The sequence below is a fragment of the Anguilla anguilla genome, chromosome 18 (assembly GCF_013347855.1).
Source record: "Anguilla anguilla isolate fAngAng1 chromosome 18, fAngAng1.pri, whole genome shotgun sequence".
Classification (NCBI taxonomy): Eukaryota; Metazoa; Chordata; class Actinopteri; order Anguilliformes; family Anguillidae; genus Anguilla; species Anguilla anguilla.
Window position 1 is genome coordinate 22,817,888 of NC_049218.1, and position 24,812 is coordinate 22,842,699.

The following is a 24,812-nucleotide window of genomic DNA, read 5'->3' on the forward strand; positions in this document are numbered from 1 at the left end:
GCACATTTTTACATAGAGCCCTCAGCAGTCCACAGATGAGGCGGAGGAAGGGACGAGGCTGGAGAGAATGGAAATTGGGAATTTGGGAAATTGCTACATGCTAATACAGGGATGATTTAGAATTTGTATTCGCTCCTGGCAGGCTGAATGGAAGGCCGAGCAGTTCACCCTTTGGCAAAACGTAGCAGGGTGCACTGTTGGTGTAACGTTGGTGTAGAGGGAAAAGTAATGATCCTACCCTGGAATTTGCCATGAGGACACCCCCCCCCCCCCAAACAGTGTTTCTGAAGTGGGAGGGTGAGTGGGGGTGAGGCTCGGTGAGGGGGTGTAGATGGCTTGCTGCCCTTGCTTAGGTGGGAGAAATAGAAAGAGCAAGGAAGAGATGGATAAGCGGTCTTGGAGGCAATCATTAATGGACTCCATATCCAATTTAGAATTATTATTAGAACCCGGCGCGTTATCCATTTTTAGCTTTTGGCCGCAAGGTTTTAGTGCTGGAAATATAAACATATTTTCAGTAAAAAGGCAAAAAAAGCTGTCAAATAGAAAAGGCGGGTGTGTGTTCAGAGTAACGTGCCAGTGTGAACATGCTGCTATAAAGCTGTGGCTAAGGGAGGAAGCCCGGAGCCAAACCTCCAGCAGCGTCGCCTTTTTCCCTGCGCCTCCGCTCGTTTTGTTCTGTTTATCACAACAAAAATAGAGCGATTGTGGCAGACTTCCTGGTGGAAGCGCTCGGTGCCCTGCTCTGTTTTTCGCTTCCTCCCGCGGTAGGACGCCGTTTGTTTTCTCTCCCTCCCACGCCGCGCTCGATTAACGCTCTCCTCGTTTGATTTCGCGAGAAACGAGCGCCAAACGGAGGCCGGCGTGCGAAGGTCCCACCGCGTCCCCGTTCCGCAGCCCGGCCCCCACGACGAAAAGGCAATTAGTGAAATTACGCGATAGAGTAATTAGACGAAGCCCGGACTCTAGATGGTTGCCGTGCAGACGTTCAAGGCCTCGCTCGGAGCAGCGGATTACTGGTCTGGCTCTCGGCTCCTTCCTCTGTTTGTACACAAGAGTCTGGGAGAAGGGAGCCGCAATCACAGTTCATAAAAGTAAACCGCAGAATGTGCTTTTTTTTGTTGGAACGCTTAATCCATGTTAATACAATTAGGGGCTGGTTTAGCCCCGATGTACAAACCTAGCAATGCCATTGCCGGGGCAGACATTTTTTTCCCGGAAAGCACAGTTAGCAAACCTCCAGTCTGCTGCATTTTGAACAGAAACAGGTGTGAAAAGCTCTATAATTCATCTCGGCACTCACAGAAACATACCCGTGCAGAGGACCCAGGGCCTTTAAAGGACCGCGTCCCCCTCCCAACAAAACAAAAAGAAATCATGTGGATACAAAAAAATGGCGGTAAAAAGGCAGGACCTCTTTTTTGGCTTGACGGATTTGTAAAATGTAAGCAGCCAAAATGAGAGCGGAGAGGAAGAAGTGGTGGTTTTGCTCTGGCCTGGCGGTGCTTAGGAGGTTGCGGGGCAGAATGGCAGATGTTCTGCATGTGACCTCGCTCTGCGAATTAATACTCAGAAAACGCAGTGGGGTTTCTGAAGGGGTGGACTTTTCAGTTTTGTCTTAAAATAACACATGCAGCGGGTTGTATGCTAGTCCCTGAATGGAAGCTTGTCTTGCAGATTTAGTTATTTTTAATACACTCGCAGGCATTTCTGTGGGGTTTTATCCAATATGTTTTGGCCGAAGTTGAAAAGTTATTTTCTGTGTTACTCTAAAGAAAAGGACTTTCAATCCCTTTAGCCATTGTTTTGTCTGCTCTTTTTGGGACTTTATAATGAGAGAAGTAAACAAAAAAGGACAAAAACATCACTAGTACTTTTCTGAATACTTTTCTCTAAAGCTTTAAAAAAAAGAAATTCTCAGAAAAACGTTGGCTGTTGTTGAAGGTTAAGGCACTTTCATAGCGAAACAAATTTTCTGCCGTGAAAACAGTAGGGGTATGTCTCGGGGCGTACCTCATTTTGGGCATGTGACTCCACCGAGGATGATGAAATTGTGTCTGAAAGCTGGCAGTCTGAAGCTGTGTAGTGGGGTTCTAGAAGCTGGCAGTCTGAAGCTGTGTTGTGGGGTTCTGGAAGCTGGCAGTCTGAAGCTGTGTTGTGGAGTGTTGAAAACTGCCACTGAAGCTGTGTTGTGGAGTGTTGAATGCTGGCAGTCTGAAGCTGTGTTGTGGGGTTCTGGAAGCTGGCAGACTGAAGCTGTGTTGTGGAGTGTTTAAAGCTGGCAGACTGAAGCTGTGTTGTGGAGTGTTGAAAGCTGGCACTCTGAAGCTGTATTGCGGGGTGCTGAGTGTCAGCAGCCCTGTCAGTTAGATCCCATCCAGTCTCATCACAATGGCGACAGCATGTGATGAACATTATTATTAAGGTTTGGGCCGGGTGCTGGGCTGCTGGTGCTGCTGCCAGACTCTGGGTTATACCATGTTAGACTCAAAGCCCTTTGTGTTATGAGGGACCCAAACACCTACTAACAGGGACACAGTTGTTCTGGATTTTCATGTTCTTAGTCCTGCGGCTTCTGCTGCCACAGGAGTCTCCTGCAGGGTTTACTTGTATGTCTTGGAAGCTGCTGCAAATGTGGCTAGATTTACATTGTGCGGTCAGTTAAAGTCATGTGAAGGGATGTCCTGCTTTTCTTTACGCAGCACCTTCTCCTTGATTTTTAGCATAGCCATGAGTGTCACCAAGAGAGTGCCTTCTCCATTGCTTCTGTAGAGCCAGGAAAAAACGCCCGCCCTCGTAAACTGAGCTCAGACTTGGTAGCAGTTGGAAGTGGGAAGTGCCCTCATCAAAAAGCTACCCAGGCTGTTAGAGGTCAAAGGTCAGGTGGGATCCAGATACCATTAGCCACCAGCTGTTTATTGCTGGAGCACAGGGGTGTAGAAGCACCACTCGACCATGACAACCTGGGTGTGCCACACTATCACAGGGCTTTCACATCTATAAAATAAGTCAGGTTTGCCTGTGTACTAAAGAAGATAAAAAACTGATACCATTTTTGTGAGGGAAAAACTCACCCAACTTGGCTCTTGGCACTCAATGTGTCTAATCTTCTGTGAATTCATGTTCAACATGGAAAAGTCCATTCATATTAATATTTGTAAATTCAATTTTGTAGCCTGCAGCCTCTGATTATTTCTTAATCTGGTCTAAGTAGATGACAGAATTATAGGCACCACAAAATGTAAAGATATACAGCATTTCAGACTGTGTGCACCAAAATGTTTCCTTGATAACCCCAACTTGGGTGAGTGGCCAAACATTTTTTTTTCCTTTGCTCCATCTTAATTTTATTGTTCATTTTTGTTTGTCGGCACTGGTTTTTCTCTTCTCATTCTTCCTTGTATTTATATTTTCTGGGCACTAGTATACTTTGAGATTGACGTTATAGTGTTCTGCCATTGACTTTATTGTGGCACCCATCTGTAAGAAAGAACATGTAATAGAAGTGCGTTATGTAATGGAACTTTGGTTTGATTGTGTCACAGTCAGTGTAGGTAACTATACGATCATCTTGCCTTCTTGCACATGTTATCTCTGAAGTCACATATTCATAAATGAATAAATGGGAAATTAATGTTATTTTCCTTGGAGTGACTGCTGGATGTTTTGTCTGGGACGTATCATTGAGTGGAGATCCTCACCCTCCACCTTACCACCCTCCCCCAAGCCTCCCTACCCCACACCTTGAAATGAAAACATCATCAATTACCTGCTTGACAGCTCATAGGGAACTGGAGGGGGCAGCTCTTCCAGGCTCATCTTGGTGGACAAAAACAGAAAAAGAAGAAGAAACACTAAAAACAGATGTATTAGATGTTATTTGATGTACCATCAGTATTAGCAGTCCTCTCATAGTGATTGGTTAAACAGCATTGGGGTTGGCTCTTTGATAAGGGACTGCATCAGCAGAATTCTGATTGCAGTGGGAAAGGTGGAGAGTTACTTTAAAACCCTGTAGAAGGAAAGATTATTGGTTTTGGGTTGTGTCTACGTTCTGTCCTCCGTTCCCCACTGTATCACAGAATCCAGACACTGATCTCACTTAACACCATCTGAACACCGGTGATGAGTTTTGACTCTTCCTCTCTCCCTTTCTCCCTCTTTTTCCCCTCTCTCCTTCTCATTTTCTCTCCCCCTTCTCCTGCTCTTAGCTATGTTCCCTCTTTAAAGTCCCTGAAGGGCATTTAAATTTTAGATCCCGTAACCTCTGAACCGTTGAAAATGGCTGGCGTAGAACAAAGGGGTGCATTCCCGGGCCTGTCTCAAAGGCGTGTGTGTGTGTGTGTGTGTGTGTGTGTGTGAGTGAGTGAGTGAGTGTGTGTGCGTGTGTGTGTGAGTGTGTGTGCGAGTGCGCGGGGCCAGGGGGCAGCCTGGCCCATCTGTGAGAATGTGAGAACTTTACAAACCACCAAGGTCAGCATGGGCGGAAACCCAGGCTCCGACGCCACTGAGATTCAAACTTTTGCCGCTTCTGTCGGTGACTGATTATGGTGTTTAGCAGGAGGAGTGGGTCTAGCCACACTGTGCTGTATGCAGTGTGGTAGGTGGAGTGGGTCTAGCCACACTGTGCTGTATGCAGTGTGGTAGGTGGAGTGGGTCTAGCCACACTGTGCTGTATGCAGTGTGGTAGGTGGAGTGGGTCTAGCCGCACTGTGCTGTCATGTCATCCTGACTACAAGAGAAGTCAGAGTCTGGATTATGGCCCCAGACACAATGGCATCTTGTCTATTTCATTAGCAGTTGTATGAAAAGTGTGTAGTGCACTTAGGTGTAGCTGATGACCTTTGTGTGCTAGCTCAGTTCTATGTGATTGGGTTGATATTTGTAGAGGAATGCTTCCACGCTGTCTCAAAGCGAAGCTGCAATATAGGACTTACTGTTACTCACTCCCAGTTAATCTGCAAATCCAAACAAACTCCCTTCCCTAAGTGTCATTGGGGTGAGCTATATGCCAGGGTGAAGGCTGTGATTTAGCCGCCATGCCTGTTTGTTGAAATGACAGTCATTTGGAGCCATCGTCCCAAAATCTGCCTGTTTCTGTATGCACACAACTCCTGCCTGCAATAAAGAGAATAGGATACTTTTACAGGATGGTTGGGCGTAGCGTGTCTGTGTTATGTCAGTAAGTCTGTGTTATCTTAGTAAGTCTGTCTGTCACTCCAGGGTGTTGGAGTTTGCTGTGAATGAATTTGCTGTAGTCAGAAGCTTGATCCCTCTTATGTACGGTGACTGTAGTTGATTCTCCAGCTGTGAATGGCTCAGGCCCTGTGCTCTAGTTTCCCTGTGCTCTCCTTCCACATACCCACCTGATGGGTTGTATAGGAACAGCCAGCTGGAAATCTGTTTGCCTGTTATAAGATTCATCAGATGAGCAAGATCTGCCTGTCATCTTGGCTATGACACATAGCTTTGAACCTTGTTTGCTTTTCTTGTGGGACCAAACACGCTGTGGGAGATGATTACTTTTATTTTGAGGTTTATCAGTGGGAGCAGATGAATGCCATGCTGGTTTTACAAGGCATCCAAACCACATGCCTTTTGTCCCGCCTGGAGCCTGGCTCAGACTAGATAGCCTCTGTCCCATCACTTTTTGCTTTAAAATGCAGTGTGGAATCTTACACAAGCAGTCACTAACTCAGATTTCATAGGTGAGACATAAATGAAACGATGAAATTCTATCGACTGTTAAGTGCATGAATTGTTTAATGGACACGGGCCTAGGATTCTGGAGCCTTTTATAATAGCTGTCTATTTTCCTCACATTGATCTCACCCCTACCAGAAGGGGTGACCTGGAGTTTAACTTCAGCATCTTCCAGAACAATACTTCTATAGACGAATATAATTAAGACATTTCCCTAAAATAATAGATGCTGAATTTTGGCAGAATTAGGCCTCTGCAGAGTCTCTCTCTGGCATAGTAAGCTGTAATTGGAACTGTATTTCAACCAAAAGAAGACAGACCTCTGAATTGTGTACAAATTTGGAAAATTGGGAGATGAGCCACATCTTTTCTTAAAAAAAAAAGAGGATTAGAGGAACCGAATCACAGTAAGACAAAGAACAACAGAAAGGATGAGGCAAAGACCAGAAAGACAACCAGGCCCTGAGAGCTCAGCTTGCCAAATTGAAGGAAGACCCACTCCAGAGGGAGAGGGCCTTCTCCAGAGAGCACTGTTGGTTGTACCCTGTTACTGCTACAGGGTACCACCAACAGGGTAGGAAGAGAAAACCGATCACTTAGGTTATTCTCAAAATGACTAAATAGATAAATACAAATAATAATATGAAGAATAAGAAGATTAGCATTAAATACATTTATATTCTACTTCAGATTATAAATCATTGTTCATTGTCAATTCAAAATGAGAAGTTTTAGTTTTAGTTCATTGAATCTGCTAGGTTGGTACTCTACAGCTCTTGGAATAAAAAGTACAGATTCTGAATTATTGAAAAGCATTAGCAATATTGATATTCTAATTTTGTTAGAGCCTTGCTGCTGTAATGATGTGCTTGCTCAGTGCCCCTCAGGTTACAAGTCATAGAAAACTCCTGGAAACTGAGCCCTATACAGCAAGGCAGAGACTAAGGGGGAACAGTAGTGTGGTACAGAGGGGATTTTGCCCAGCAAGGAACATCACACATATGGTTAGAATAAGTCAAACCATTGGCATCTGCGACAAAAACATACAGTGTATTTGTGTGCAGAATACATTCCTCCATCTCCCTACTTCAACAAGGAGTTCTTCAACACCCTCTGCACAGAAATTGTCCATTTCCAGGCCCGGGGAAATGTGATGGTCTGTGGAGACTTTAATGCCCGCACAGGCACGGAAAATGACTGCATAGATTCAAAAGGAAATACCCATGTGTTCAGACAGGCCCCTCTGCACCTCACACCCACACTAATGAAAAGAAACAACTTTGACAAAATAATAAACAAAAATGGAAAGGAATAGTGCATCTCTGTCAAACCTGAGGTCTGTATATCCTTAATGGCAGGATCAGGGGGGAGTCCTTTTGGGCAATTCACATATTCTTCAGCTCTTGGGAGTAGTGTAGTTGATTATGCAATCACTGACATGGACCCCCTCCTCTATCAGGGCATTTACAGTCAGGCAGCCAAGTCCCCTCTCAGACCACAATCAAATAAATGTGTTCCTGAAAAAAACTGAAAAACAGCCCAGTAAGCCGTACCAGCTCAACCAACCATACACATGGGCTCCAGACAGCAAAGAGAAATATATCAAAGCAATCCATTCAAATGAGTTAACAAATGCTATTAACATTTTTCATAATGCACATCACCATAATTTATTGGGGGGGTTACAATCCCCCCAATATTTCAAAACAATAATTATAGCATGATGATGAGATGGATTCTGTGACTTCCCCAATTTCCCTATGTTGTGTAAAATTAAAGACAAAAAAAGCTCTTTCTTTCCATGAGGGGCTGATGGACATGGTTTATGCACCAGGCTATCTATGTATTTTTCTAGTAGGCTGTTCCTAGTGGACGACAACTGGCCGTTGCTTTTTTTAAAGCTTCAAACACTTACTGTTGCTACAGTTGCTCATGTTATTTCAGTCATTTCCCAATGCTGTGCTTGAAATCTGTTAATTAATCTAATTAATTAATGTAGTTTTTTCAGTTGTCCATGATTATCAACAACTTTGCCGTGACTACTCCACGAATTCTGCCAATATTTTTTGTGACAAACACCCAGCTTTACTGATCAGTAATCTGTAGTATTTTCCCCTTAGAATTCTTTAACTTCAGTTCCTTATGAAATGATGAAAGATGTGCAGTCCTGTTAGGAGAAGGACCGGGAGCCCCAATTACGGCACAGTGTATTTGGGCTGCCGTAGCCTGAGGGAGACCGAGCGACCAACCTCCCATGCGCGGGAGATTCTTTTTTAAATGGTTGTGTTGATTTGACATTAACATGGCTATTGCTGTTGTGTTGTTTTTCTTTTGAGAATGTGCACCGTCATTATTTCACTGTACATATGTATTTTAATTGATTTCTGATGCTTTGGCAATACTTACATACATATTTCCTGCCAATAAAGCAACTTGAATTTGAAATTGCGAGAGAAAGAGAGAGAGAGAGAGAGCGAGATTATTCCCCTTGTTGTTTGGTGTGTCCCTTGTGTATTTCCTCTTAACATCTTCAGTGTGTCGAGGGCATAAGGGAGCAATTGAAAGATGCCTTCACCTGCTTTAGACTCTTGTCCTTGACCAGGTTTGATGTCCTTATGGACCTTAATTAAAATGGCCAGGGTGAAAGGGTAGCTACGGTAATAACATAATAATATTGTGCAGGCTATTAGAATTTTCTCTGGCTCTGAAATTGCTTCCTTTTGAATGTCGCATTTCATTGCCATTAAACTAAGTTCCTTGAAAATGAACCAATGAAAAAGGTTTCACCGAGGTGCTGTGTCGTAACGTTAGCCTATGAACAGTTTTAATGCACTGTCAGATTTTATTTTTGTGTACGTGCTAATGATCGAAGCCAAAGCCAGGCTGAGGGGCTGGAGGGGACATACAGGAGGGTACTAGCAGGGTGTGTGCTCAGGCATGACCTCATAGAGCTCTTCTCTGCTTTGCATTTTGGTCTTGCTGTACAGCAGAAAGGCAGAGCGGTAATTAGTTCTGCTGTAGCCGAGCATCGGCGAGCACAGGTCTCGTGAGTGTGGAGCTGTTTTCAAGGAAGTGAAGGGGTTGGAAGGGGCAGTAGTACTACATTACCCATATGGCCCTGCCACGGCCTCATCCCCTGCCGTAGTACTACAGTACCCACATAGCCCTACCATGGCCTCATCCCCTGAAGTAGTACTACAGTACCCACATAGCCCTACCATGGCCTCATCCCCTGCAGTAGTACTACAGCACCCACATTTCCCTGCCACGGTCTCATTCCCTGCAGTAGCACTACAGTACCCACAAGCCCCTGCCATGGCCTCATCCCCTGCAGTAGAACTACAGTACCCACATGCCCCTGCCACGGCCTCGTCCCCTGGAGATATTAATGTCCCCTGTAGGCTGCCGGCAGCTCACCTCCAGCTGTGGCTGCCTTGGCGCGCTGAATTGCTTTTGAATGTTCTTTGCTCAAATAGGCGGTAATTACAAGCTTACAGAGGTTTAGTGGTCCAGTAAACTACATAATCACCCCTGAATTAGCCGAGGCTCATCAGCTGCAGTACAGCGGACCCCCGCCTCTGTCTGCATGAGCGGCCCTTATTGCACAGTGACTGACGCAGCAGGTGTGGAGCAACACGGATCGCTCTTAAACGCAGCCTGTCCTCCGCCCCGCACGCCGTTCCCTAATGACACGCCTTCACACCCCCGTGCCCACCCCCTCCTCTCTCCCCGTGGGCCTTCAGTGGACCAGGGCGCGCTGATACCTCATTTGTGGCCGCTTACATCACAGGACTTTGGGGCCTCTGTTCCCACCCCCAGTCCTCTATCACTTGTGTTCTAGAATTTCTAATTAGGAAATGCACGTGCACACAAGCTACCAGTGTACATTTTTGGAGCCAGGCACTGGCTGGCTGAATTATTTTGCTACCCTCGTATGAAAAATAATTTAATCAGGTCATTTTCTTATTAATTTGGAATGAAGTATAGTTTTGTAGTAAAGACTAGCGATCAGTTTTGGTTTGATCGTGATGCTACATCTGAGTTGCGGGTTACCGGTTGTGAAGTGCAGTTCACGCTGTGTGTAGCCTCGACATTTTCACTCATTGTTGTCACTTGACACCGTAGTTATTTCTCTTCCTCCATACTTAACACAGCTTTCAACAGGGTTGAAAAAACACCATTCCCTTACCGAGCCCCTAAACATTATCATTTCGTCCTTCTGGTGTTTCCATGCTGTGACTCCTTACCCCTCATTACAATACTGAATTATCTCCTCCAGGTAGTCTGCCTTAACAAAGCGAGAAGATTTATTTGTGCATGGACCACATCTGCAGCTTAATCTGTCCCACACTTAAGTTTTAATTACATGCTTATGTTGCAGCCTGTACCCAAACCATCTAGATGTATTATGTACCCATGGGCTGAGCTCCACACCCTTTCCCTAAACCAATAAAATATGTTTTTTAATGAGAAAGACTAATTAGAGCATTGGATATGAGATTGAATATATCTCCTTTTTTATCTCAAGGATAAATTAAATTACAGGAAAAGTCTCAAAGGGTGAACTTTTCCAGTTTTTTTTCTCTCTTTTGTGAGGAACAAGGCTTCCTAAAAGGAGCAAACGTAAATTATTCATGTGCTTTGCTTTCTGTTGATTTTGCATCTTGTGAAGTTCGCAGAGCCTTCGGTGCGAGAGGCGGTTTGGTGGTGTGGGGATGGAGGAGGGAGCCGGTCTGTGTTCCTGATTGTACATCTTAAACTGTGGCCTACAGTTGTTATTATCTTGCATGCAAGATCTTTTATATTTGTTGTTTTTTTCATATGAGAAACGGTATTGGGAAAAGTCACAGGAATACCACTGCTTTAAAAAAAACAATTGCCAAAGCAGGATTCCTTGTTGCACAACCAAGGACAATACGACCTATGCAGCAAGGAATTTCACATGGTTAAGGCCTTGTACAATTCACACTTAAAAGGACATCCAAGTGCACAATATCAATGCTGTCCTGTTTAGGGTAGGAGCCCATTTTTCATTCTAACAGCAACATCCTCTTTGTGTTATACAGTGAATGGTACGGTGTGACACTGTCTTTTTGACTAAAGACAACAGCTGCTGTTGTAGTGGAATGGTGCGTTCTTATCCAAATATTTAAGGAAACCTCCCCCACCCCTGGCTATAGTTGAGATGGCTCTGGACAAGTATGAGCACATCTGGAGAAGAGGCAGGGAGAGCTTGCGGTTAGCACAGTGTTAACTCCAGCGGGGTAGGAGTGGGAGGCACACAAAACTTCATTTTTAAATCCTGTTTATTGAGGAGAACCAATAAAAAACCCCGTCCATGATGCCCTTGATTCTGACCTACTGAATGCCTGCTGAACCAAACCGAGGGGTATCTGGGTTTCTTTGGGGATTGGGTTCATGGTGGTGCATGGAGGTGAGGTGGCAGTGGGTTAGTGTTTGGGTTAGGGTTAGGGTTTGGAGGACCGCATCAGACTGACCACAAACACATTTTTTAAGGGACAGATAATGTACAAAAGAAGTGTGGGAGCAGCAGATGTGGGAAAGGATGGTTGGAAGCCATTTTCTCCATCCTGTCCCTTCACTAACTGGGGAAAGACGTCTCTTGGTGTCTCCCTGGATTATCAGACATGTCATATTTTGGATCGCACAGGAAGCTTTGTTCAAAGGCAGAAGGCTGTTTGTGGCCAGTTTGAGGTTGAAGCGTCCCCAAATCTGTGATGTGGCTTTGGGTAGTTCTGCAATTGCTCCTTTAATTTTGTGCCTTCTCTCTGCAACTCATCTCCAGGGTAAAGGAAGTCAGCAGTGTCTCCGACACACCCTCATTTCATTAAGTCAATCGTGTGCAGAAAGACTCTGAATCACACATGATAGAGAAAATAGAATTTTCTTGAATAGAAAAAGAAATTCCTTAAATAGAAAAACTGTAATAACATTAAAGTAGATAATTAAGATGATAGAGATGGGTGGTTGGGGAGATTGTAATTAAGTGCTTAAGTGGAACACGAAAAGAGATGTCCGCATTGTTTTTAGGGGGTAACATTTTCATCCCAGGGACAAAAATACCTTGGAGTTGGCACGTGTAGAAAAGCTCTAGCCGCCTCCGTGTGGAGGAAGAGAGAAGGAAAGAAAGACAAGATAAAAGGAACTTCCAAAATGGGTCTCCTTCTGAGACGAGGCGGGGCACACTAGTTCCAGTACCATGAGAAACAGATTAGTGTGTGGGTGTAGGAGAACACGTCCAGTTCCTGGGTGGTGCTGGGTCTAAGTTGGGGTGTAGGAGCACGGGTAGCAGGGGTCAGGGGACTGTAGCCCGGCGAGCCGCATCACCCCTGACCCGCGTTAGCTCTGGGTCAGGTGTGGCTGAAGAGTTTCCACCGCTAATTCATTAGAGCTGACAGTAATGCTGACCAACCACCAGGATCAAAATTCACCATCTGTGTGATTTGGTTGCCATGCACACAGTTGTTTCACATTGTAGCCGTGTGTAAAGTGGGGTTGGCGGAAAAGGGGGCTCCGTTTTTTTTGTCAGTGCCGGAGTTCACAAGTGTACGGCTGTGCCAGTGTGGGATGGAGGGAGTAGGCGGGTCTGCTCAGCCCTTATCTTGGTGATAGGCCCTGGATTTGCTGTTCTGGCTCACCATGCACTGTCTGAGGGGGTAGGGGAGGAGAGCTGGTCTGGAGAGAATGTTATTGATGCTCCGTTACACACACACACACACACACTCCGATAAGATAGAAAAACAAGGATATCACTGTCTTGGCGTCCATAAATGCAGACGAGGGTGGAAATTCTGATGAAAGACATAGTACATTTGGACAAGACATATCATTAAGAATGGGGGCCGGGGGTGGGTGGGCGTGAGGGGGAGCGGAGAAATTTTCCATCTGCTCTTTTAAGTTGTTTTCACTTTCTTGCAAAGCATCATGGGATCCTGAGAAAACACTTTTCACCCAGTGGAACCGGCTTGGGGATTCAGAACACAGAACCTCTCTCAGACCGCATTACCTCTACTTATTTCCCTATTAAAATAAAAAAAGCATGAATCACAGTATTTTGACGGCTATTCATAAAAAAATAAGAAAATAAGCCCAAGATGCATGCAGAATGTTGAGTTTGATCCTTCTGATTGGTCAGAAGTGCGCTTACAGGGTGTTGTGAATGGGTCTTTGGTCGCAGGGTGCAAGAAAGTGTCTGTAGCGCACGCTGAGCGTGTCTTGGGTCCGCCATTGTGAGAAGGAGTGAAACAATAATTTGAGAGGGAAATCTAATAGAGCGGGGGCTCAATGGGGAAGCCTGTTTCACAGTCTGCGCTCACACACAGCGGGGCCCGCGCGTAATCACTGCTAAATGAGACTTGTTATTGGATTGCGTACCCTCCTGAACCAGTGCAGGGAGGCAGCTCCCCGCCGCACTCTGGGGCCTCCTGGGATTTGCGAGTCAGCCGCTGCCGGTTGCCCTCCCCCTCCCCGGCCCCCGCCCAGGTGTGGTTACCTAGGAGTTGTTGTGGAAAGAAAGGTGAGGCACAGTCACTGGGGAGGGGGAGGCGTAGAAGTCTGACTGAACGGGGACTCGTGCCTGTTGAGCTCAGGTAGAGACGCAGGTTTGAGAAAACCCCCTTAATCGTAGGTTGGAAATCCTGTGCTGATGTGGGGTTTCCTCTGAGGTTTGACCAGGAACCCTTCACCAGCATGCTGCCCTCACTACCGGGTTTATGATGTGTAAGAAACGGGTGGCAACCCCAACCCTGAATTCACCATAGGGTTTCAGTCTTCATTTAAAAAAAAAATTTTTTTTTGTTTATTATTTAATTATTTTGTCTGGTGATCTGATGTCACAGGTTCAGTCCTCTTTGGCTGAAAATCTTTCTGTGTCTCTGTGTGATACTGACCAGACGGGACGCCATTTCTAACCCCTCCCCATTACTACGTCCGCCGCTCCCTCGCGAGCGTGTCTGTCTCCTTGAGACAGTCGTCTGCTTGCCAGCAGGGATTACCTCATTCTAACCCCTCCCCACCCCAGCAGCCACATTGATTGTTTGCCAATAATTAAACTTAAGGGAGATAATGGCTGGAGGCTGGTCTGAACAGCATGTGAGAGCACAGAAACATCCATTACTGGAGAGGGCTGGGGCATTTTACAGCGGCCCTCTGCCATGGGGGGTGGGCGAAATGGCTCTGATAATGTGTGCCCGATAAGTGAAATTCTCGTTAAATATTTAAGCAGCATCCAGCTCGTTAGCACAGATTTGCCAGGGAGAAGCAGGGGGGGTGTGCAAACTTGACCTGGGGAAAGTGGTTGGACACACACAAACAAACACGCGCATGCACGCACTCCCACACACACACATATACACACACGTACAGGCACACACACACACATACAAGTGCATGCGCACAAACACACACAAACACACACACAGTTTCACATGCACGCACACACACACACACACACCCAATGCCTATAACAAATAATTCAACTGAAAGCGGGTAGGGAAGGGTGGTGAGACAAAGGGAGAGTCCTGGTGACTTAATTTGGGAAGACAGAGGAAGGGGTGGGTCTCTGTGGTAACATCAGGCAGTGTGTGTGTACCGCAGGGCTCTCTGGGCTACACACAGAGCAGCCCATGTCTGTACAGTCACACCACCCTGGCCTCTCAGTCACAGGTCCTCCCTCTCTCAGGTCTCCCGTTATGTGTGTGTTTGCCTACTCCTGTGCTTGCAGACAGGGGTCTTCTCCTCTCTCCTCTTTCCTCTCTCCTTTCTCGTGCGGCAGTTACATTTCTCTCTGACCCGGAGAGTGAGAGGGAGCTGCATGTTTCCCTTTTCTGCCAGATAAAAGCAGAATGGAAGCCGTGGTTGCGTGAAGTCACGGCGTTCATGTGATTACAACAATTATATTTGTTTCAGAAGCAGCCTCGAAATGCCCCGAGCCAGCTGTCAGAGCATTAAAGGATCAGATGACTCCAAATAAACCGTGCCCCCGGAATGTTGTTTTCTGCATTTTTAGGCAGCCGTTTTCCTTGTACACAGGCTCCATTATTGTACAGTTTTGTAAAATTAGCCCCGCGCACAGTGCAGAGAAAATCTTCAGCCCCCTGGAAGTGACTGCGTGGAGGCCAAACATTTCTGCTGGAGGCCACACTGCAATTAGAACTTTCTGCATGAAATTAGACACAGTTTGTTCCAATTACCTACATCAGATCACATGAAAATGACAGGGAATGGTAGAGAAAACACTTCCCCCCCCCCTACCCCGCCCTGCTGGAACTGCCAGTGAGTACACTTGGAGTGGAAAACACTAAAGGCATTCCACTCTTAATATCCCGGCGAAGAAGAAGAATGGTACCACACATCTATTTATTTATTCATTCATTCTTTCATTCATTCATTCTGCTTTCTTGAATTTCTGAGCGTTGGTCTGGCATATTTTGAGAGGTTCATTGTGACGGTGCTCATTCTGCTAATTTCAGTTGTATGCAACAACATGTCATCATGCTGTTTGAAATTGAATGATGCTTCTCTGTGTGGGTATACGAAGCGGGCACAGTGCTGGAGATCATTTCCACACTGTGCTCTGCTGTGCTCTGAAATACTGGGGACACTGGGCCAGTACCTCCTCAGATCTCTGGTCCCCAGTTTAATTTCCCTGCTTCTCATCCTTGGCTGCTGTTATACAGAGTTGTTTTTACAACAGGGAGGATCTTAGGCTTCCTCTGCCAGCACAGCTCCAAGCCGACCAGTGACCCATTTTGCTAGGGGCAGCCTGGCTGCTCCTTTGTGTTGGTGTAGAGCGATGTGAAAACAGACATGCACATAACTGGGCTGGGGCCACCGTGTGACCCGTCTCTGTTTCTGGGGTGGGCAGCGGGAAGCCCCCCCGCCCCCTTGCTCCCAGCAGAGCTCAGGTATAAATGCATCCTCTTCCAGTTCCATGCCCCCTGCCCTGGTTCACTCACGCTTTTTACAGTCTGTCCAGGAATCCCGTCACTGTCACTTCCGGGAATCCCGTCAGTCGCTCCTGGGAATCCCGTCACTGTCACTTCCGGGAATCCCGTCAGTCGCTCCTGGGAATCGCGTCACTGTCACTTCCGGGAATCCTGTCACAGTTGATCCCAGGAATCCTGGCACAGTGCTGTCCTGTCTTAAGTTCTGCCCCACCCCATGTGCCTAATGCAAATATGGAAATATTTATCCACGGGATTGATATTTTTGTTCTGTATTGACTTCAGCATGGAATCTCCAGCTTGTGAAGTAATTGAGACATCAACCACCCCCCCCCCCCCCCCCCCCCAAAAAAAAAAAAAAAATTTTTTTTATAAATAAATAAATAAATAAATAAATAAATAAATAAATAAATAAATAAATAAAAACCAAGCAAAGGAAAAAACATCCAGAAACCAAGAGCCGTGTATTAAAGGTGCAGGTCCTCCAGCCGACTGCTGCGTCAGTCCGAATCCGCTGTCTTATTCCATGCAATGCGGCCCAGAATATCACCTCTTCCTCTCGCTTCCTAGCGGTCCTGCTAACAGAGCCCTTCCAGAATAAACTGGAGCGAGGCAGCGTGGCACCGCTCCCTAATTACCGTGCCTTTCTCTACACTTCACTTAACTTTATAATTGGCTTGCCTTTTCGCTAACGTTAATTACATGACTTCATATTGCATTAATGACTCTCAGAGAGAGACACACCTTGTCTTTTACACTAATTAATAGCTGCTTTCTGACGTCCACAGCAAAGTGTTGGCAATGTTTTTGTATTTTGTGTCACACAGTATGTCAGGTTTTTTTGTTTTTTTTTTTAACAAAAAAACTACATTTTTAATGTATGTATTTACATTTTCCCCTCCTCTTGTTTCTTCGCAGCATCCTTACCCATCAGAAGAACAGAAGAAGCAGCTTGCTCAAGATACCGGACTTACTATACTACAAGTGAATAACTGGTAGGTCGTTTGTGCATGTGTGTTTACATGGAATCAATACCTTTGCCTCAAGCAAATTGTGTGTAATGATTTGAATTAATACACCCCCTCCCCCCCCCCCCCCCCCCCCACCACCACACTGACTGCACCAATCCCCTCTCACCCATTTCTGTCTTACTCAGTGCCTGTTCTCCCCTCATGTCAATTCAACCAAAAGCAATATTGCCTGTGGAATATTTCCAAGTTTTATTTATACAAAAATTAATTTCCATTTAATTAACCACCACCCCCCCATCCCCCAATAAACAAGTACATCTCCAGCTCCAGCCAGCACCACAACACATTGATGGCACGATGCCTGGTTATGAATCTACGCCTGATTAGTTTTCTTTTTTAGTCACATTTCACTGCAGAGGTGTTGTACGTTTTAGTTTAGAAACATGTGAAGGTGTCAAAAAAACGTGCAAATCATTGGTTGAGAAACGTGCAGAAATCCCGTTAAAATGATCAGTTAAAAAAACAGATTCAGAACCTTTAGGCTCCATTTGCTTGGTGCTCTGGCACTTGAGTTATCAGAGATGGCTATCATGTCACACACACTGTTAATGGGCGTGACTAATTAAGGGCCCAAACACTGCAGAAGGGGTCTGGAGCCCGATAAAGCCTGGCTCTTTTCATGTTCCATGTTGTAAAAGTACTCAGAAACCTCTGAAAGGTTGCCTACATACACATGAAAGTTTCTCTCCCCCCTCCCAACCCCCACCCCACTCCCTGTTCTCATTCAATAAGTGCCAGAGATTAATATTGCTAAGGCTCTGATTACATGCCCTAATCCATTTTGCTGAATAAATTGTGCCTTGATGTAGGCATCACCTGCATTAACAAACCCCGGTCCAGCTATGGAGACCAGCAGCCAAAAGGGAGAGATCTCAGATATATTAAAGCCCATTACAGAAAATGTAATTTCTGTCAACATAATCCCGGGCTTTGTTCAATTTGGTACCTCGGAGACGACTGGCTGCTTACAATACATTTGCCTTTAGAGGATTAATTTACAAAAGTGTCCTATCGGCTTGCTACAGCCGGAGCTACACCAGGGGATCTTGTTGGGGTTATCAATTTCTCTGACCTCACAGCTACCCATGGGAGATGAATTATTTCAACTGTGAAGACAGGACACAGACAATCACATTACCCCCTCCCACACACACACACATACACGGTTTATCTATTTATATATTTATTTTTATTTGTGTTAATGGAAGCACGTTTGTGCTTCGCCGAAAGGAGTGAGAGCCAGAGAGCCAGCGTGTGATTTTACTGAGGATGAGCCAGGTCTGCTAATCTAAGGAGTATTAGCTGTTAAACCTTGCATGCTGGGATTGCTCTGCCTCTTTGTAGTAGTGTGTGTGTGTGTGTGTGAGTGCGAACCTGTGTATGCATGTAAGAGGGAAAGAGGGAGCGACTGTAGGAAAGAGAGAGACGGGGAGACACAACACATATCAGGGGCTAGGGGAAGGGGATCTACAATTTCATTTGCCTGTTGTTGCGCTTGGTCAGAAGACCGTGATTGGGTGTTTCCATGGTAACCCTTGGTGATGTTTGGGGGTGGGGCGGGGGGTTGGGGAGTAGGTACAGGCTGAGTGGGGGGAGGGGGAAAGGCAGGAGGAGGCTTTTGGTAGCTGGGCATTAGGCCTGGGAAGAGAAGGGGGAAGATCTTTGGACTACTCTGGCTGTAGACCATTTCACCTGGTGAGGGAGCGAGAGAGAGAGTGAAAGAGAGAGAGAGAGACAGAGAGAGAGAGTGAGAGTGTGAGAAAGAGAGAGACTGAGAGAGAGAGAGAGAGAGAGAGATTCTTCCTTCTGGTGTTCAGAAAGAAACTGCCTTGATCACCTTCTCTTTGTCATCGAAGAGGGTAACTTGTACCTTGTTATTTTAACCAGTCTTGTGTCTAAGAACATGTGGGTTTCAGGACATGGGGCATAACTAAGCACCATGCAGCATGAATGACCTGTTCTGCAGGCTGGTAGTTTGTTTTGTGGATTGCTTTCAGCAGTTGTTCTGTGGAGCTGTACAACATAATTGTTTTTCTTATTTTCTTTTCTCCTAGGCTACATATAGCATCACTATTTATGCTCTAAAAGTAAATATTCTATGAATTGAGTTTTCAGTTTAGTTTTAACACAGTGCATTTCTTCTGTGTTTGTGGGTCATAACCAGCAGCATCTCATGGTCAGAAAAGGTTTCTAATGGATCACAACAGGCAACATTGGGGGGGTGTCCTCATAAATCTGTGGATGCGGAAGGCCAGTGAATCGCCGCCTGGTTAAGATGTTTCAGAGGACGGAGAGCAGTCATTCCCTCTCTGGGAGACATCAGGGGCAAAACAGTGGAGGAAAAAGTGTGGACTGAGAGAAAAAGGGGTTTGGGGTTCAGCAATAAGAGGGGATTCTGGGAGAGCTCCGTGAGGCTCAGTGATTGAAAATCAATGAGGAGGGGTCATTGGGTTTCCCGTGCTGTCCATTCCCGCCTTCCTGATGGAATTTAATAATACCCTTAAAGGCAGTGTTTAAACCTCTGCGATGGATTGTTTTGTCAATAAGGCAGCTTTTATGAAAGTCTTAAAAGCGGGAAGAGTGCGGTGTGTGACAAGCGGCGTGGCTTCAGAAAATGACGTTTCTCTGCTTTCTTGGTCATGGAGAGTGAAGAAAATTTAAGGATGAGAGGAAAGAGTTGATTGGCTGGCATATGCCAACTGGAATGACTGACAGACGGTTGCGTGGAGAGAGCAGTTTAAACCCTTGTGAATAGCTGTGGATTTTTACATCAGCAATGGTCTGACAAGATTTGTGAACTGAAAGCTTTACTGTACTTGATGGATCATAATCTGTGCCTGTTCCATTTGTCGAATTTATGTGACAATGCCTCGTTTCTACTCTGACCCACCTTATGTTCACAAATCACAACCACAAAGCTTACGCCATTGCTTGAGTGTGTGAAGGACTTCCTGTTTCTTAAGATGATGCTGCAGGCTTAAGGCTGGTCTACTCATGCATGGATGGGCCTGGAATCAAGTCTTCAATTGGAATGAGTTATAAGTAAGATGGATCTGGTAAGAATACCATCCATCCTGTTGTTGGGCATCACCCATACCCACAATGCTTTGCCAGTTTGTGGAATGCAAGCATTGAGGCTGCATCACTGAGCAGCCTTTGCCTGGTCTCTGTGGCTGTGTACTTTCTGTGAGTCTCTCTGACCTTTTTAACTGAATAGGTTTCTTCTCTCTGAGGTTATAGACCTAAAGAAGAACATTTCTGACCGCACAGTGGCTAGGCAAGGGCAGAGGGGGTTGGGTTGCCTTCAGGGGCTTGGGCATTGCTGTTCTTTTGCTTCCCTTTCAGAGAAAAGATGTGTCATTGAGGCTGAAACAGATGACGTTAGCTGTGTACACATTAGTCCAGTGCATGCCCAGCTGCAGCCTGTTCTTCTCGAAGGCTTTCCGCCGTGTTTGCCGACGATTTTGCCTTTCTGGAATTTCATTGCAGGCACAGACCTGATCTCCACCTACGGTGCGACAGCAGCTGACGTTGCTGTGTGTGTGTGTGTGTATGCATGTGTGTGTGTGTGTGTGTGTGTGTATGTGTGTGTGTGTGTGCGTGCGTGTGTGTGCGTGTGTTTGTGTGTGGAAGCAATTGTGTGGTTAAGAGCTTGTCAGTGAAATGTTTGTCTTCATGCGGGTGAGCATGTGAGTGTGTGTGTCTCAGTGAATGTGTGAATCTTAAATGTGTTTGCGAAAAAGGGTGTGTATGGAGCCTGCGAAACGTTGAAGGGTGTCCTTAAACCTCTGCCTCTCTCTCTCTTTCCAAAGAGCCCCAGGCTCAGACTGCATATTTCTCCCCTTCTCCCTCTTTCTCTCTCTCGCTCTCTTTTCCCCCTCCTTTCTGGAAGAATCTAAAACACGGAAGACCTGGGGTCCATTCGCAGCTGAACATTTCATTATAATGACTGAAATTATACCGCTAACAGTAACACCACTATGTCGAGGTACACAGAACTGTGGACTCATCACAACCAAAATGTTCAGGGTTTAAACATGTCTGCAGAGGTGAGCGGGCCACAGTGGAATGGTTCTACCCTTGATTAGCAATCATTCGGCTGCCCTGTTAAATTGGCCTTCTTTCGCAGTGTGGGGTTAAATGTTAATGACACAGCTTTATGACAGATCTTTGTGAATTAGCTGGTGACACAAGACCGCTTTACATTTATGTACTGTTGTGCATATGGAGAAAGAGGAGAGAAGTCCTTTTATCTGGTCAGCTGATGTGAAGACAGGATGTCTGTGGGAGGTAGATGGTTGTTTCCAGTCTGTTTTATTCATGTGCTGTGAAAAAAAAAAATTGGATGCCTGTCAGAAAATAGAAGTCGATCGTGATTTTTAGGGGTAGTTTAAAATGGAGTGACCGTGTTATTGTCTCCATTCACATCTGTGAAGCAGGCAGGCCATGCCAGATATGCTAACCTCAGGGTGGGTCAGAGACTTGCATGTGAAATCACTGAGTTGGGGCTTTCCACTGAGAAAACCGGGAAGTTAAAAAGAATGAAAAAGGATAAGCAGGAAGAGTCACATCATCACAGTGATGGTGCTTTTATTTGCCAGTTGAGCAGCATGTGATCCAGCCTCGCTTTGAAGACTGTCCCAGGAACAGGGTGTTGTGTGCATGCACAGTGGAGTGGGCATGCACAGTACAGTAGCTACTGCACAGTTACCTTGCAGCTGCACATGCTGGTGACCCTGTGACTGCTATTCAGCTTGTGGTGGGCCAGGCTCTTGCCTCACTGCACCTCCTTGAGAGTGTTCCAATGTTGTGTTTGTGAAGTGGGCGGGTTGGGGTGGAGGGGGGGGCATCTGCCAATGGTGCGGTGCTGCCAGGACCCGCACGAAGGCCAAGGAAACGGCTGCCAAATATGACCTCATACCCTGCCTGTGCAGGAGAGTGCAGATCCTCACCCTCACTGCTCCATCCCTCCCTCTGTCCCTTCCACCTTCCCCCTTTACCCTCTCCTTCCATTGCTCTCTCTATCCATCCCATGTGTTTTAACCAGTGGGGATGGCTGGACTAACCCAAACAAACACAAGCATGACATACCAAACATCAAACATCAGAAGGACAGGTCAGCGCCCAGCACACGCATCCCATTGGTCACTGTGGCTGGGAGGAGCCACAGGCTGATATGATTGGACGGTTGCTTTTTGGGTGAAGAGGCCTGTTTGTGGACAGGACAGGTCTCTGCCTGTAGGGAATCCCTGTCCCAGGCCTTAGCCACGGGGGAGTGCTTTCCCCTGTTGCTAAGCGCGCCTGTTTTTATAAAGCGTGGCCTCGAACCCCAGATGGCTACCTCTGTAAAGACAACATTGGGGGGAACTGAGCTCACTGCTCAGTTAGTGGAACCTCACACCTCCTTTTGGTCAGGAGCTATAAGGGGGTGGTGAAGTAACGGTGGCCTAGTGATTGCAGCTGCCAGGATCAGGATGACCCCTTGTGGCTCTTGCCCAAGGCCCCCTTTGATTTCACTATTTTCTTTAGGTCTCTAAGTCTGCAGACCTTTAATGACCAACTCTACTCTGTTACAGCTTAGTGCACACTTAGTATTACTGCATGCTGGATATACTGTATACCCAAAGTAGTATTCCTACACTCCTCAGTACATGTGACACTGCTTGAATGAATAGGTTTGTGTGTCTATATGTGTATGTGCATGTGTTTGTGGGTGTGTGTGCATGTGTGGGTGTGTGTGTGTGTGTTTGTAAGAGAAAGGGTGTATAAGTCTCGGATTCATAGAACAATACCCTTTATTCTTATGTTGTCTCTCATCTCCCAGAGTACCGAGGGAGTGGTGTTGTATGGTTCTGGAGAGTTATTGGAATTCAATTTTTAAAGTGAAAAGGGCTCTACCTGTGTTAGTGTAGGAGTGTGAGCAGTTTGGACTGAGTGAATTCACTCCCCTGCACCATGACATTGGGTAGCAGTATTTTGGAATAAAGCTAGTTTAATTAATGGGAGCTAATATAGCCAATATTGTTTGTTGTAACTTGGCCTCATTTTGATAGCAATATTTTTAATGGCAGGCATAGATTTTGCAAGTTTTAATTAGTGATGTATAGACAGTGCTTTGCATGCATAACTTGGCATTTTTATGTTGAAAACATGTTTTTGTTGAGATATCAGTTATTTTTGTACTGTGTTTGTAATGAGTAACTGCTGGTAATAATGCATATAAATTGCATATAAATGTATGAACCATAAGATAATTATATCTAGAGCGAGACATGCATACACACGTACATGAGAACACACATACATTCTAGCTCAAAGAATGTATTGTCATATTTATAAATGGATTACAGTAAGTGTTTTAATGGGTTATTATTGTATACACGACAGGCCTACTAATTGTCTGTATGTCTGTAGATGATCTATTGGCCTAGCTAAGAGGTCAGAAGGTACAGAAGTTAATGTTTTTAAGGGCTGGAGAGTCTGTGGTGGTTGTGGTTACTTCTGTAGGAAACCCTGCAGTGCTGAACTCTCTGTGCTGTGTAGGTATGTGGCATGCCTCGCCAAGCCATAACTTGGCAGATGGCATACCTGCCAACCCAATAAATGCAGATAGGTGCAGGGGCAAACCCAGCACGCGCTCTGGGGTGAGGCCATCCCCTGATTAGGGAGGGGAGGGGTATCGGCTGTTGTGTAAGTGGGATTCTAGCTGTCACAGTTTATTTAAACGCATCCAGCGCTGTGGGCATGACGTGCGGGTGTGAGTGAGTGAGTGAGTGTGTGAGTGAGAGATTGAGAGTGAGAAGGAGGAGTGAGAGAGAGTATGTGTGTGTGTGTGTGTGTGTGAGAGAGAGAGGGAGTGAGAGAGTGTGTGTGAGAGAGAGAGATGGAGAGAGTGTGTGAGAGAGGGAGGGAGAGAGTGTGTGTGAGAGAGAGGAGGAGTGAGAGAGAGGCAGTGGGAGTGAGAGAGAGAGGAGGAGGAGGAGTGAGAGAGAGAGAGAGAGAGAGAGAGAGAAAATTTTATGACTTGGAGGCCCAGACAAAAATGAGGCGTGCCTTTATGAATTTGTCCTGAAGGCACGCCAACATGTGATTGAATGGGATACCTAATTACTGCAGTAAAACGCATCTCCAGTTGGCGGAAGGATAGTGTTCTTCTTTGGGAAGCGGATGCTGGGACGGGGATGTTATAGGGGTGGGAGTGGATAGATTGGGGGGGGGGGGGAGTGGTCTTGGTGAATAATTGTGCCTTTGTATGAACAGTCGGTGATGATCAATCAATGATAGCCTTATGATTGCTGATCATGTTATGGTTCTGCATTGATTGCTCTGGTTCAGTTAAGGTTTAAAATTTGTCCTGTGAATGACAACTGACAAGTAGCTTCGAACATGAGATGAAAATAAAAACATTAAACATGCCCAATATAAAAACATAAACAGTAGTTATGACATACAGTGGGAAGCAAGTGTATTATCCAGAAATACATTTTATTATAAGAGTTAGCAACAACCCCCTCATAAGTGATACTGTATGGGCGTATGGGCTTTTAAACGAGTGTGTGTGCATTCGCTTGTGTGTGTGTGTGTGTGTGTAAGGCGGCACAAGTGTACATCATATTTATTTATGCATATCTTGGCCCTTCTGCGGCGCTTTAGAGATAGCAGGGAGACTGTGCCAAGGAGAAGGCTGATTCATATGCATATAGATAGACATGCTGAAGGTTATCCTCGTGTATCACCAGCCTGTGTCGTCCCAGCGATAGTTATTAAATTATACCCTAATTGGTCATGCAACAAAGGCGGCTGATGAAAAAGCTGATTTCTTGGTTTTAATTGGCCATTTCACATGCTGTTTGTGCTACACCTGTGTGCGTAATAAGACTGGGGCATTAGCGCAACGCTGGCAAGTCCAACTGCGATCGGTTCCGCACTTTGAAAGGAAGCGCTTCTCCATACATCAGAAAGGGTGGGCCTGCTCGAAGTGCTAGAAAACTTTCAGAAAGAAGTGCGGAGGGGGGGGGGGGGGGGGGGGCTTTTGGCTCTTTTCTATTTGCTTTAACTCTTAAGTGCCTTAAGCATAAACATTTTTAAGAATGGTTTTTTATTATAAGTTTTA

The 24,812-nt window shown here is 45.7% G+C and overlaps 1 protein-coding gene across 2 annotated transcripts in view; it reads left to right on the top strand.

The window, feature by feature from the left end:
• The window catches only part of LOC118218110 (homeobox protein Meis1), a 68,674-nt gene that overhangs the window by 34,445 nt on the left and 9,417 nt on the right, over positions 1-24,812 (top strand). For both annotated transcript variants that reach the window (XM_035400526.1, XM_035400527.1), the window contains exon 9: positions 16,587-16,663. In XM_035400526.1, the coding sequence (XP_035256417.1) occupies positions 16,587-16,663 (77 nt within the window). The remainder of the gene's footprint in view (positions 1-16,586; positions 16,664-24,812) is intronic.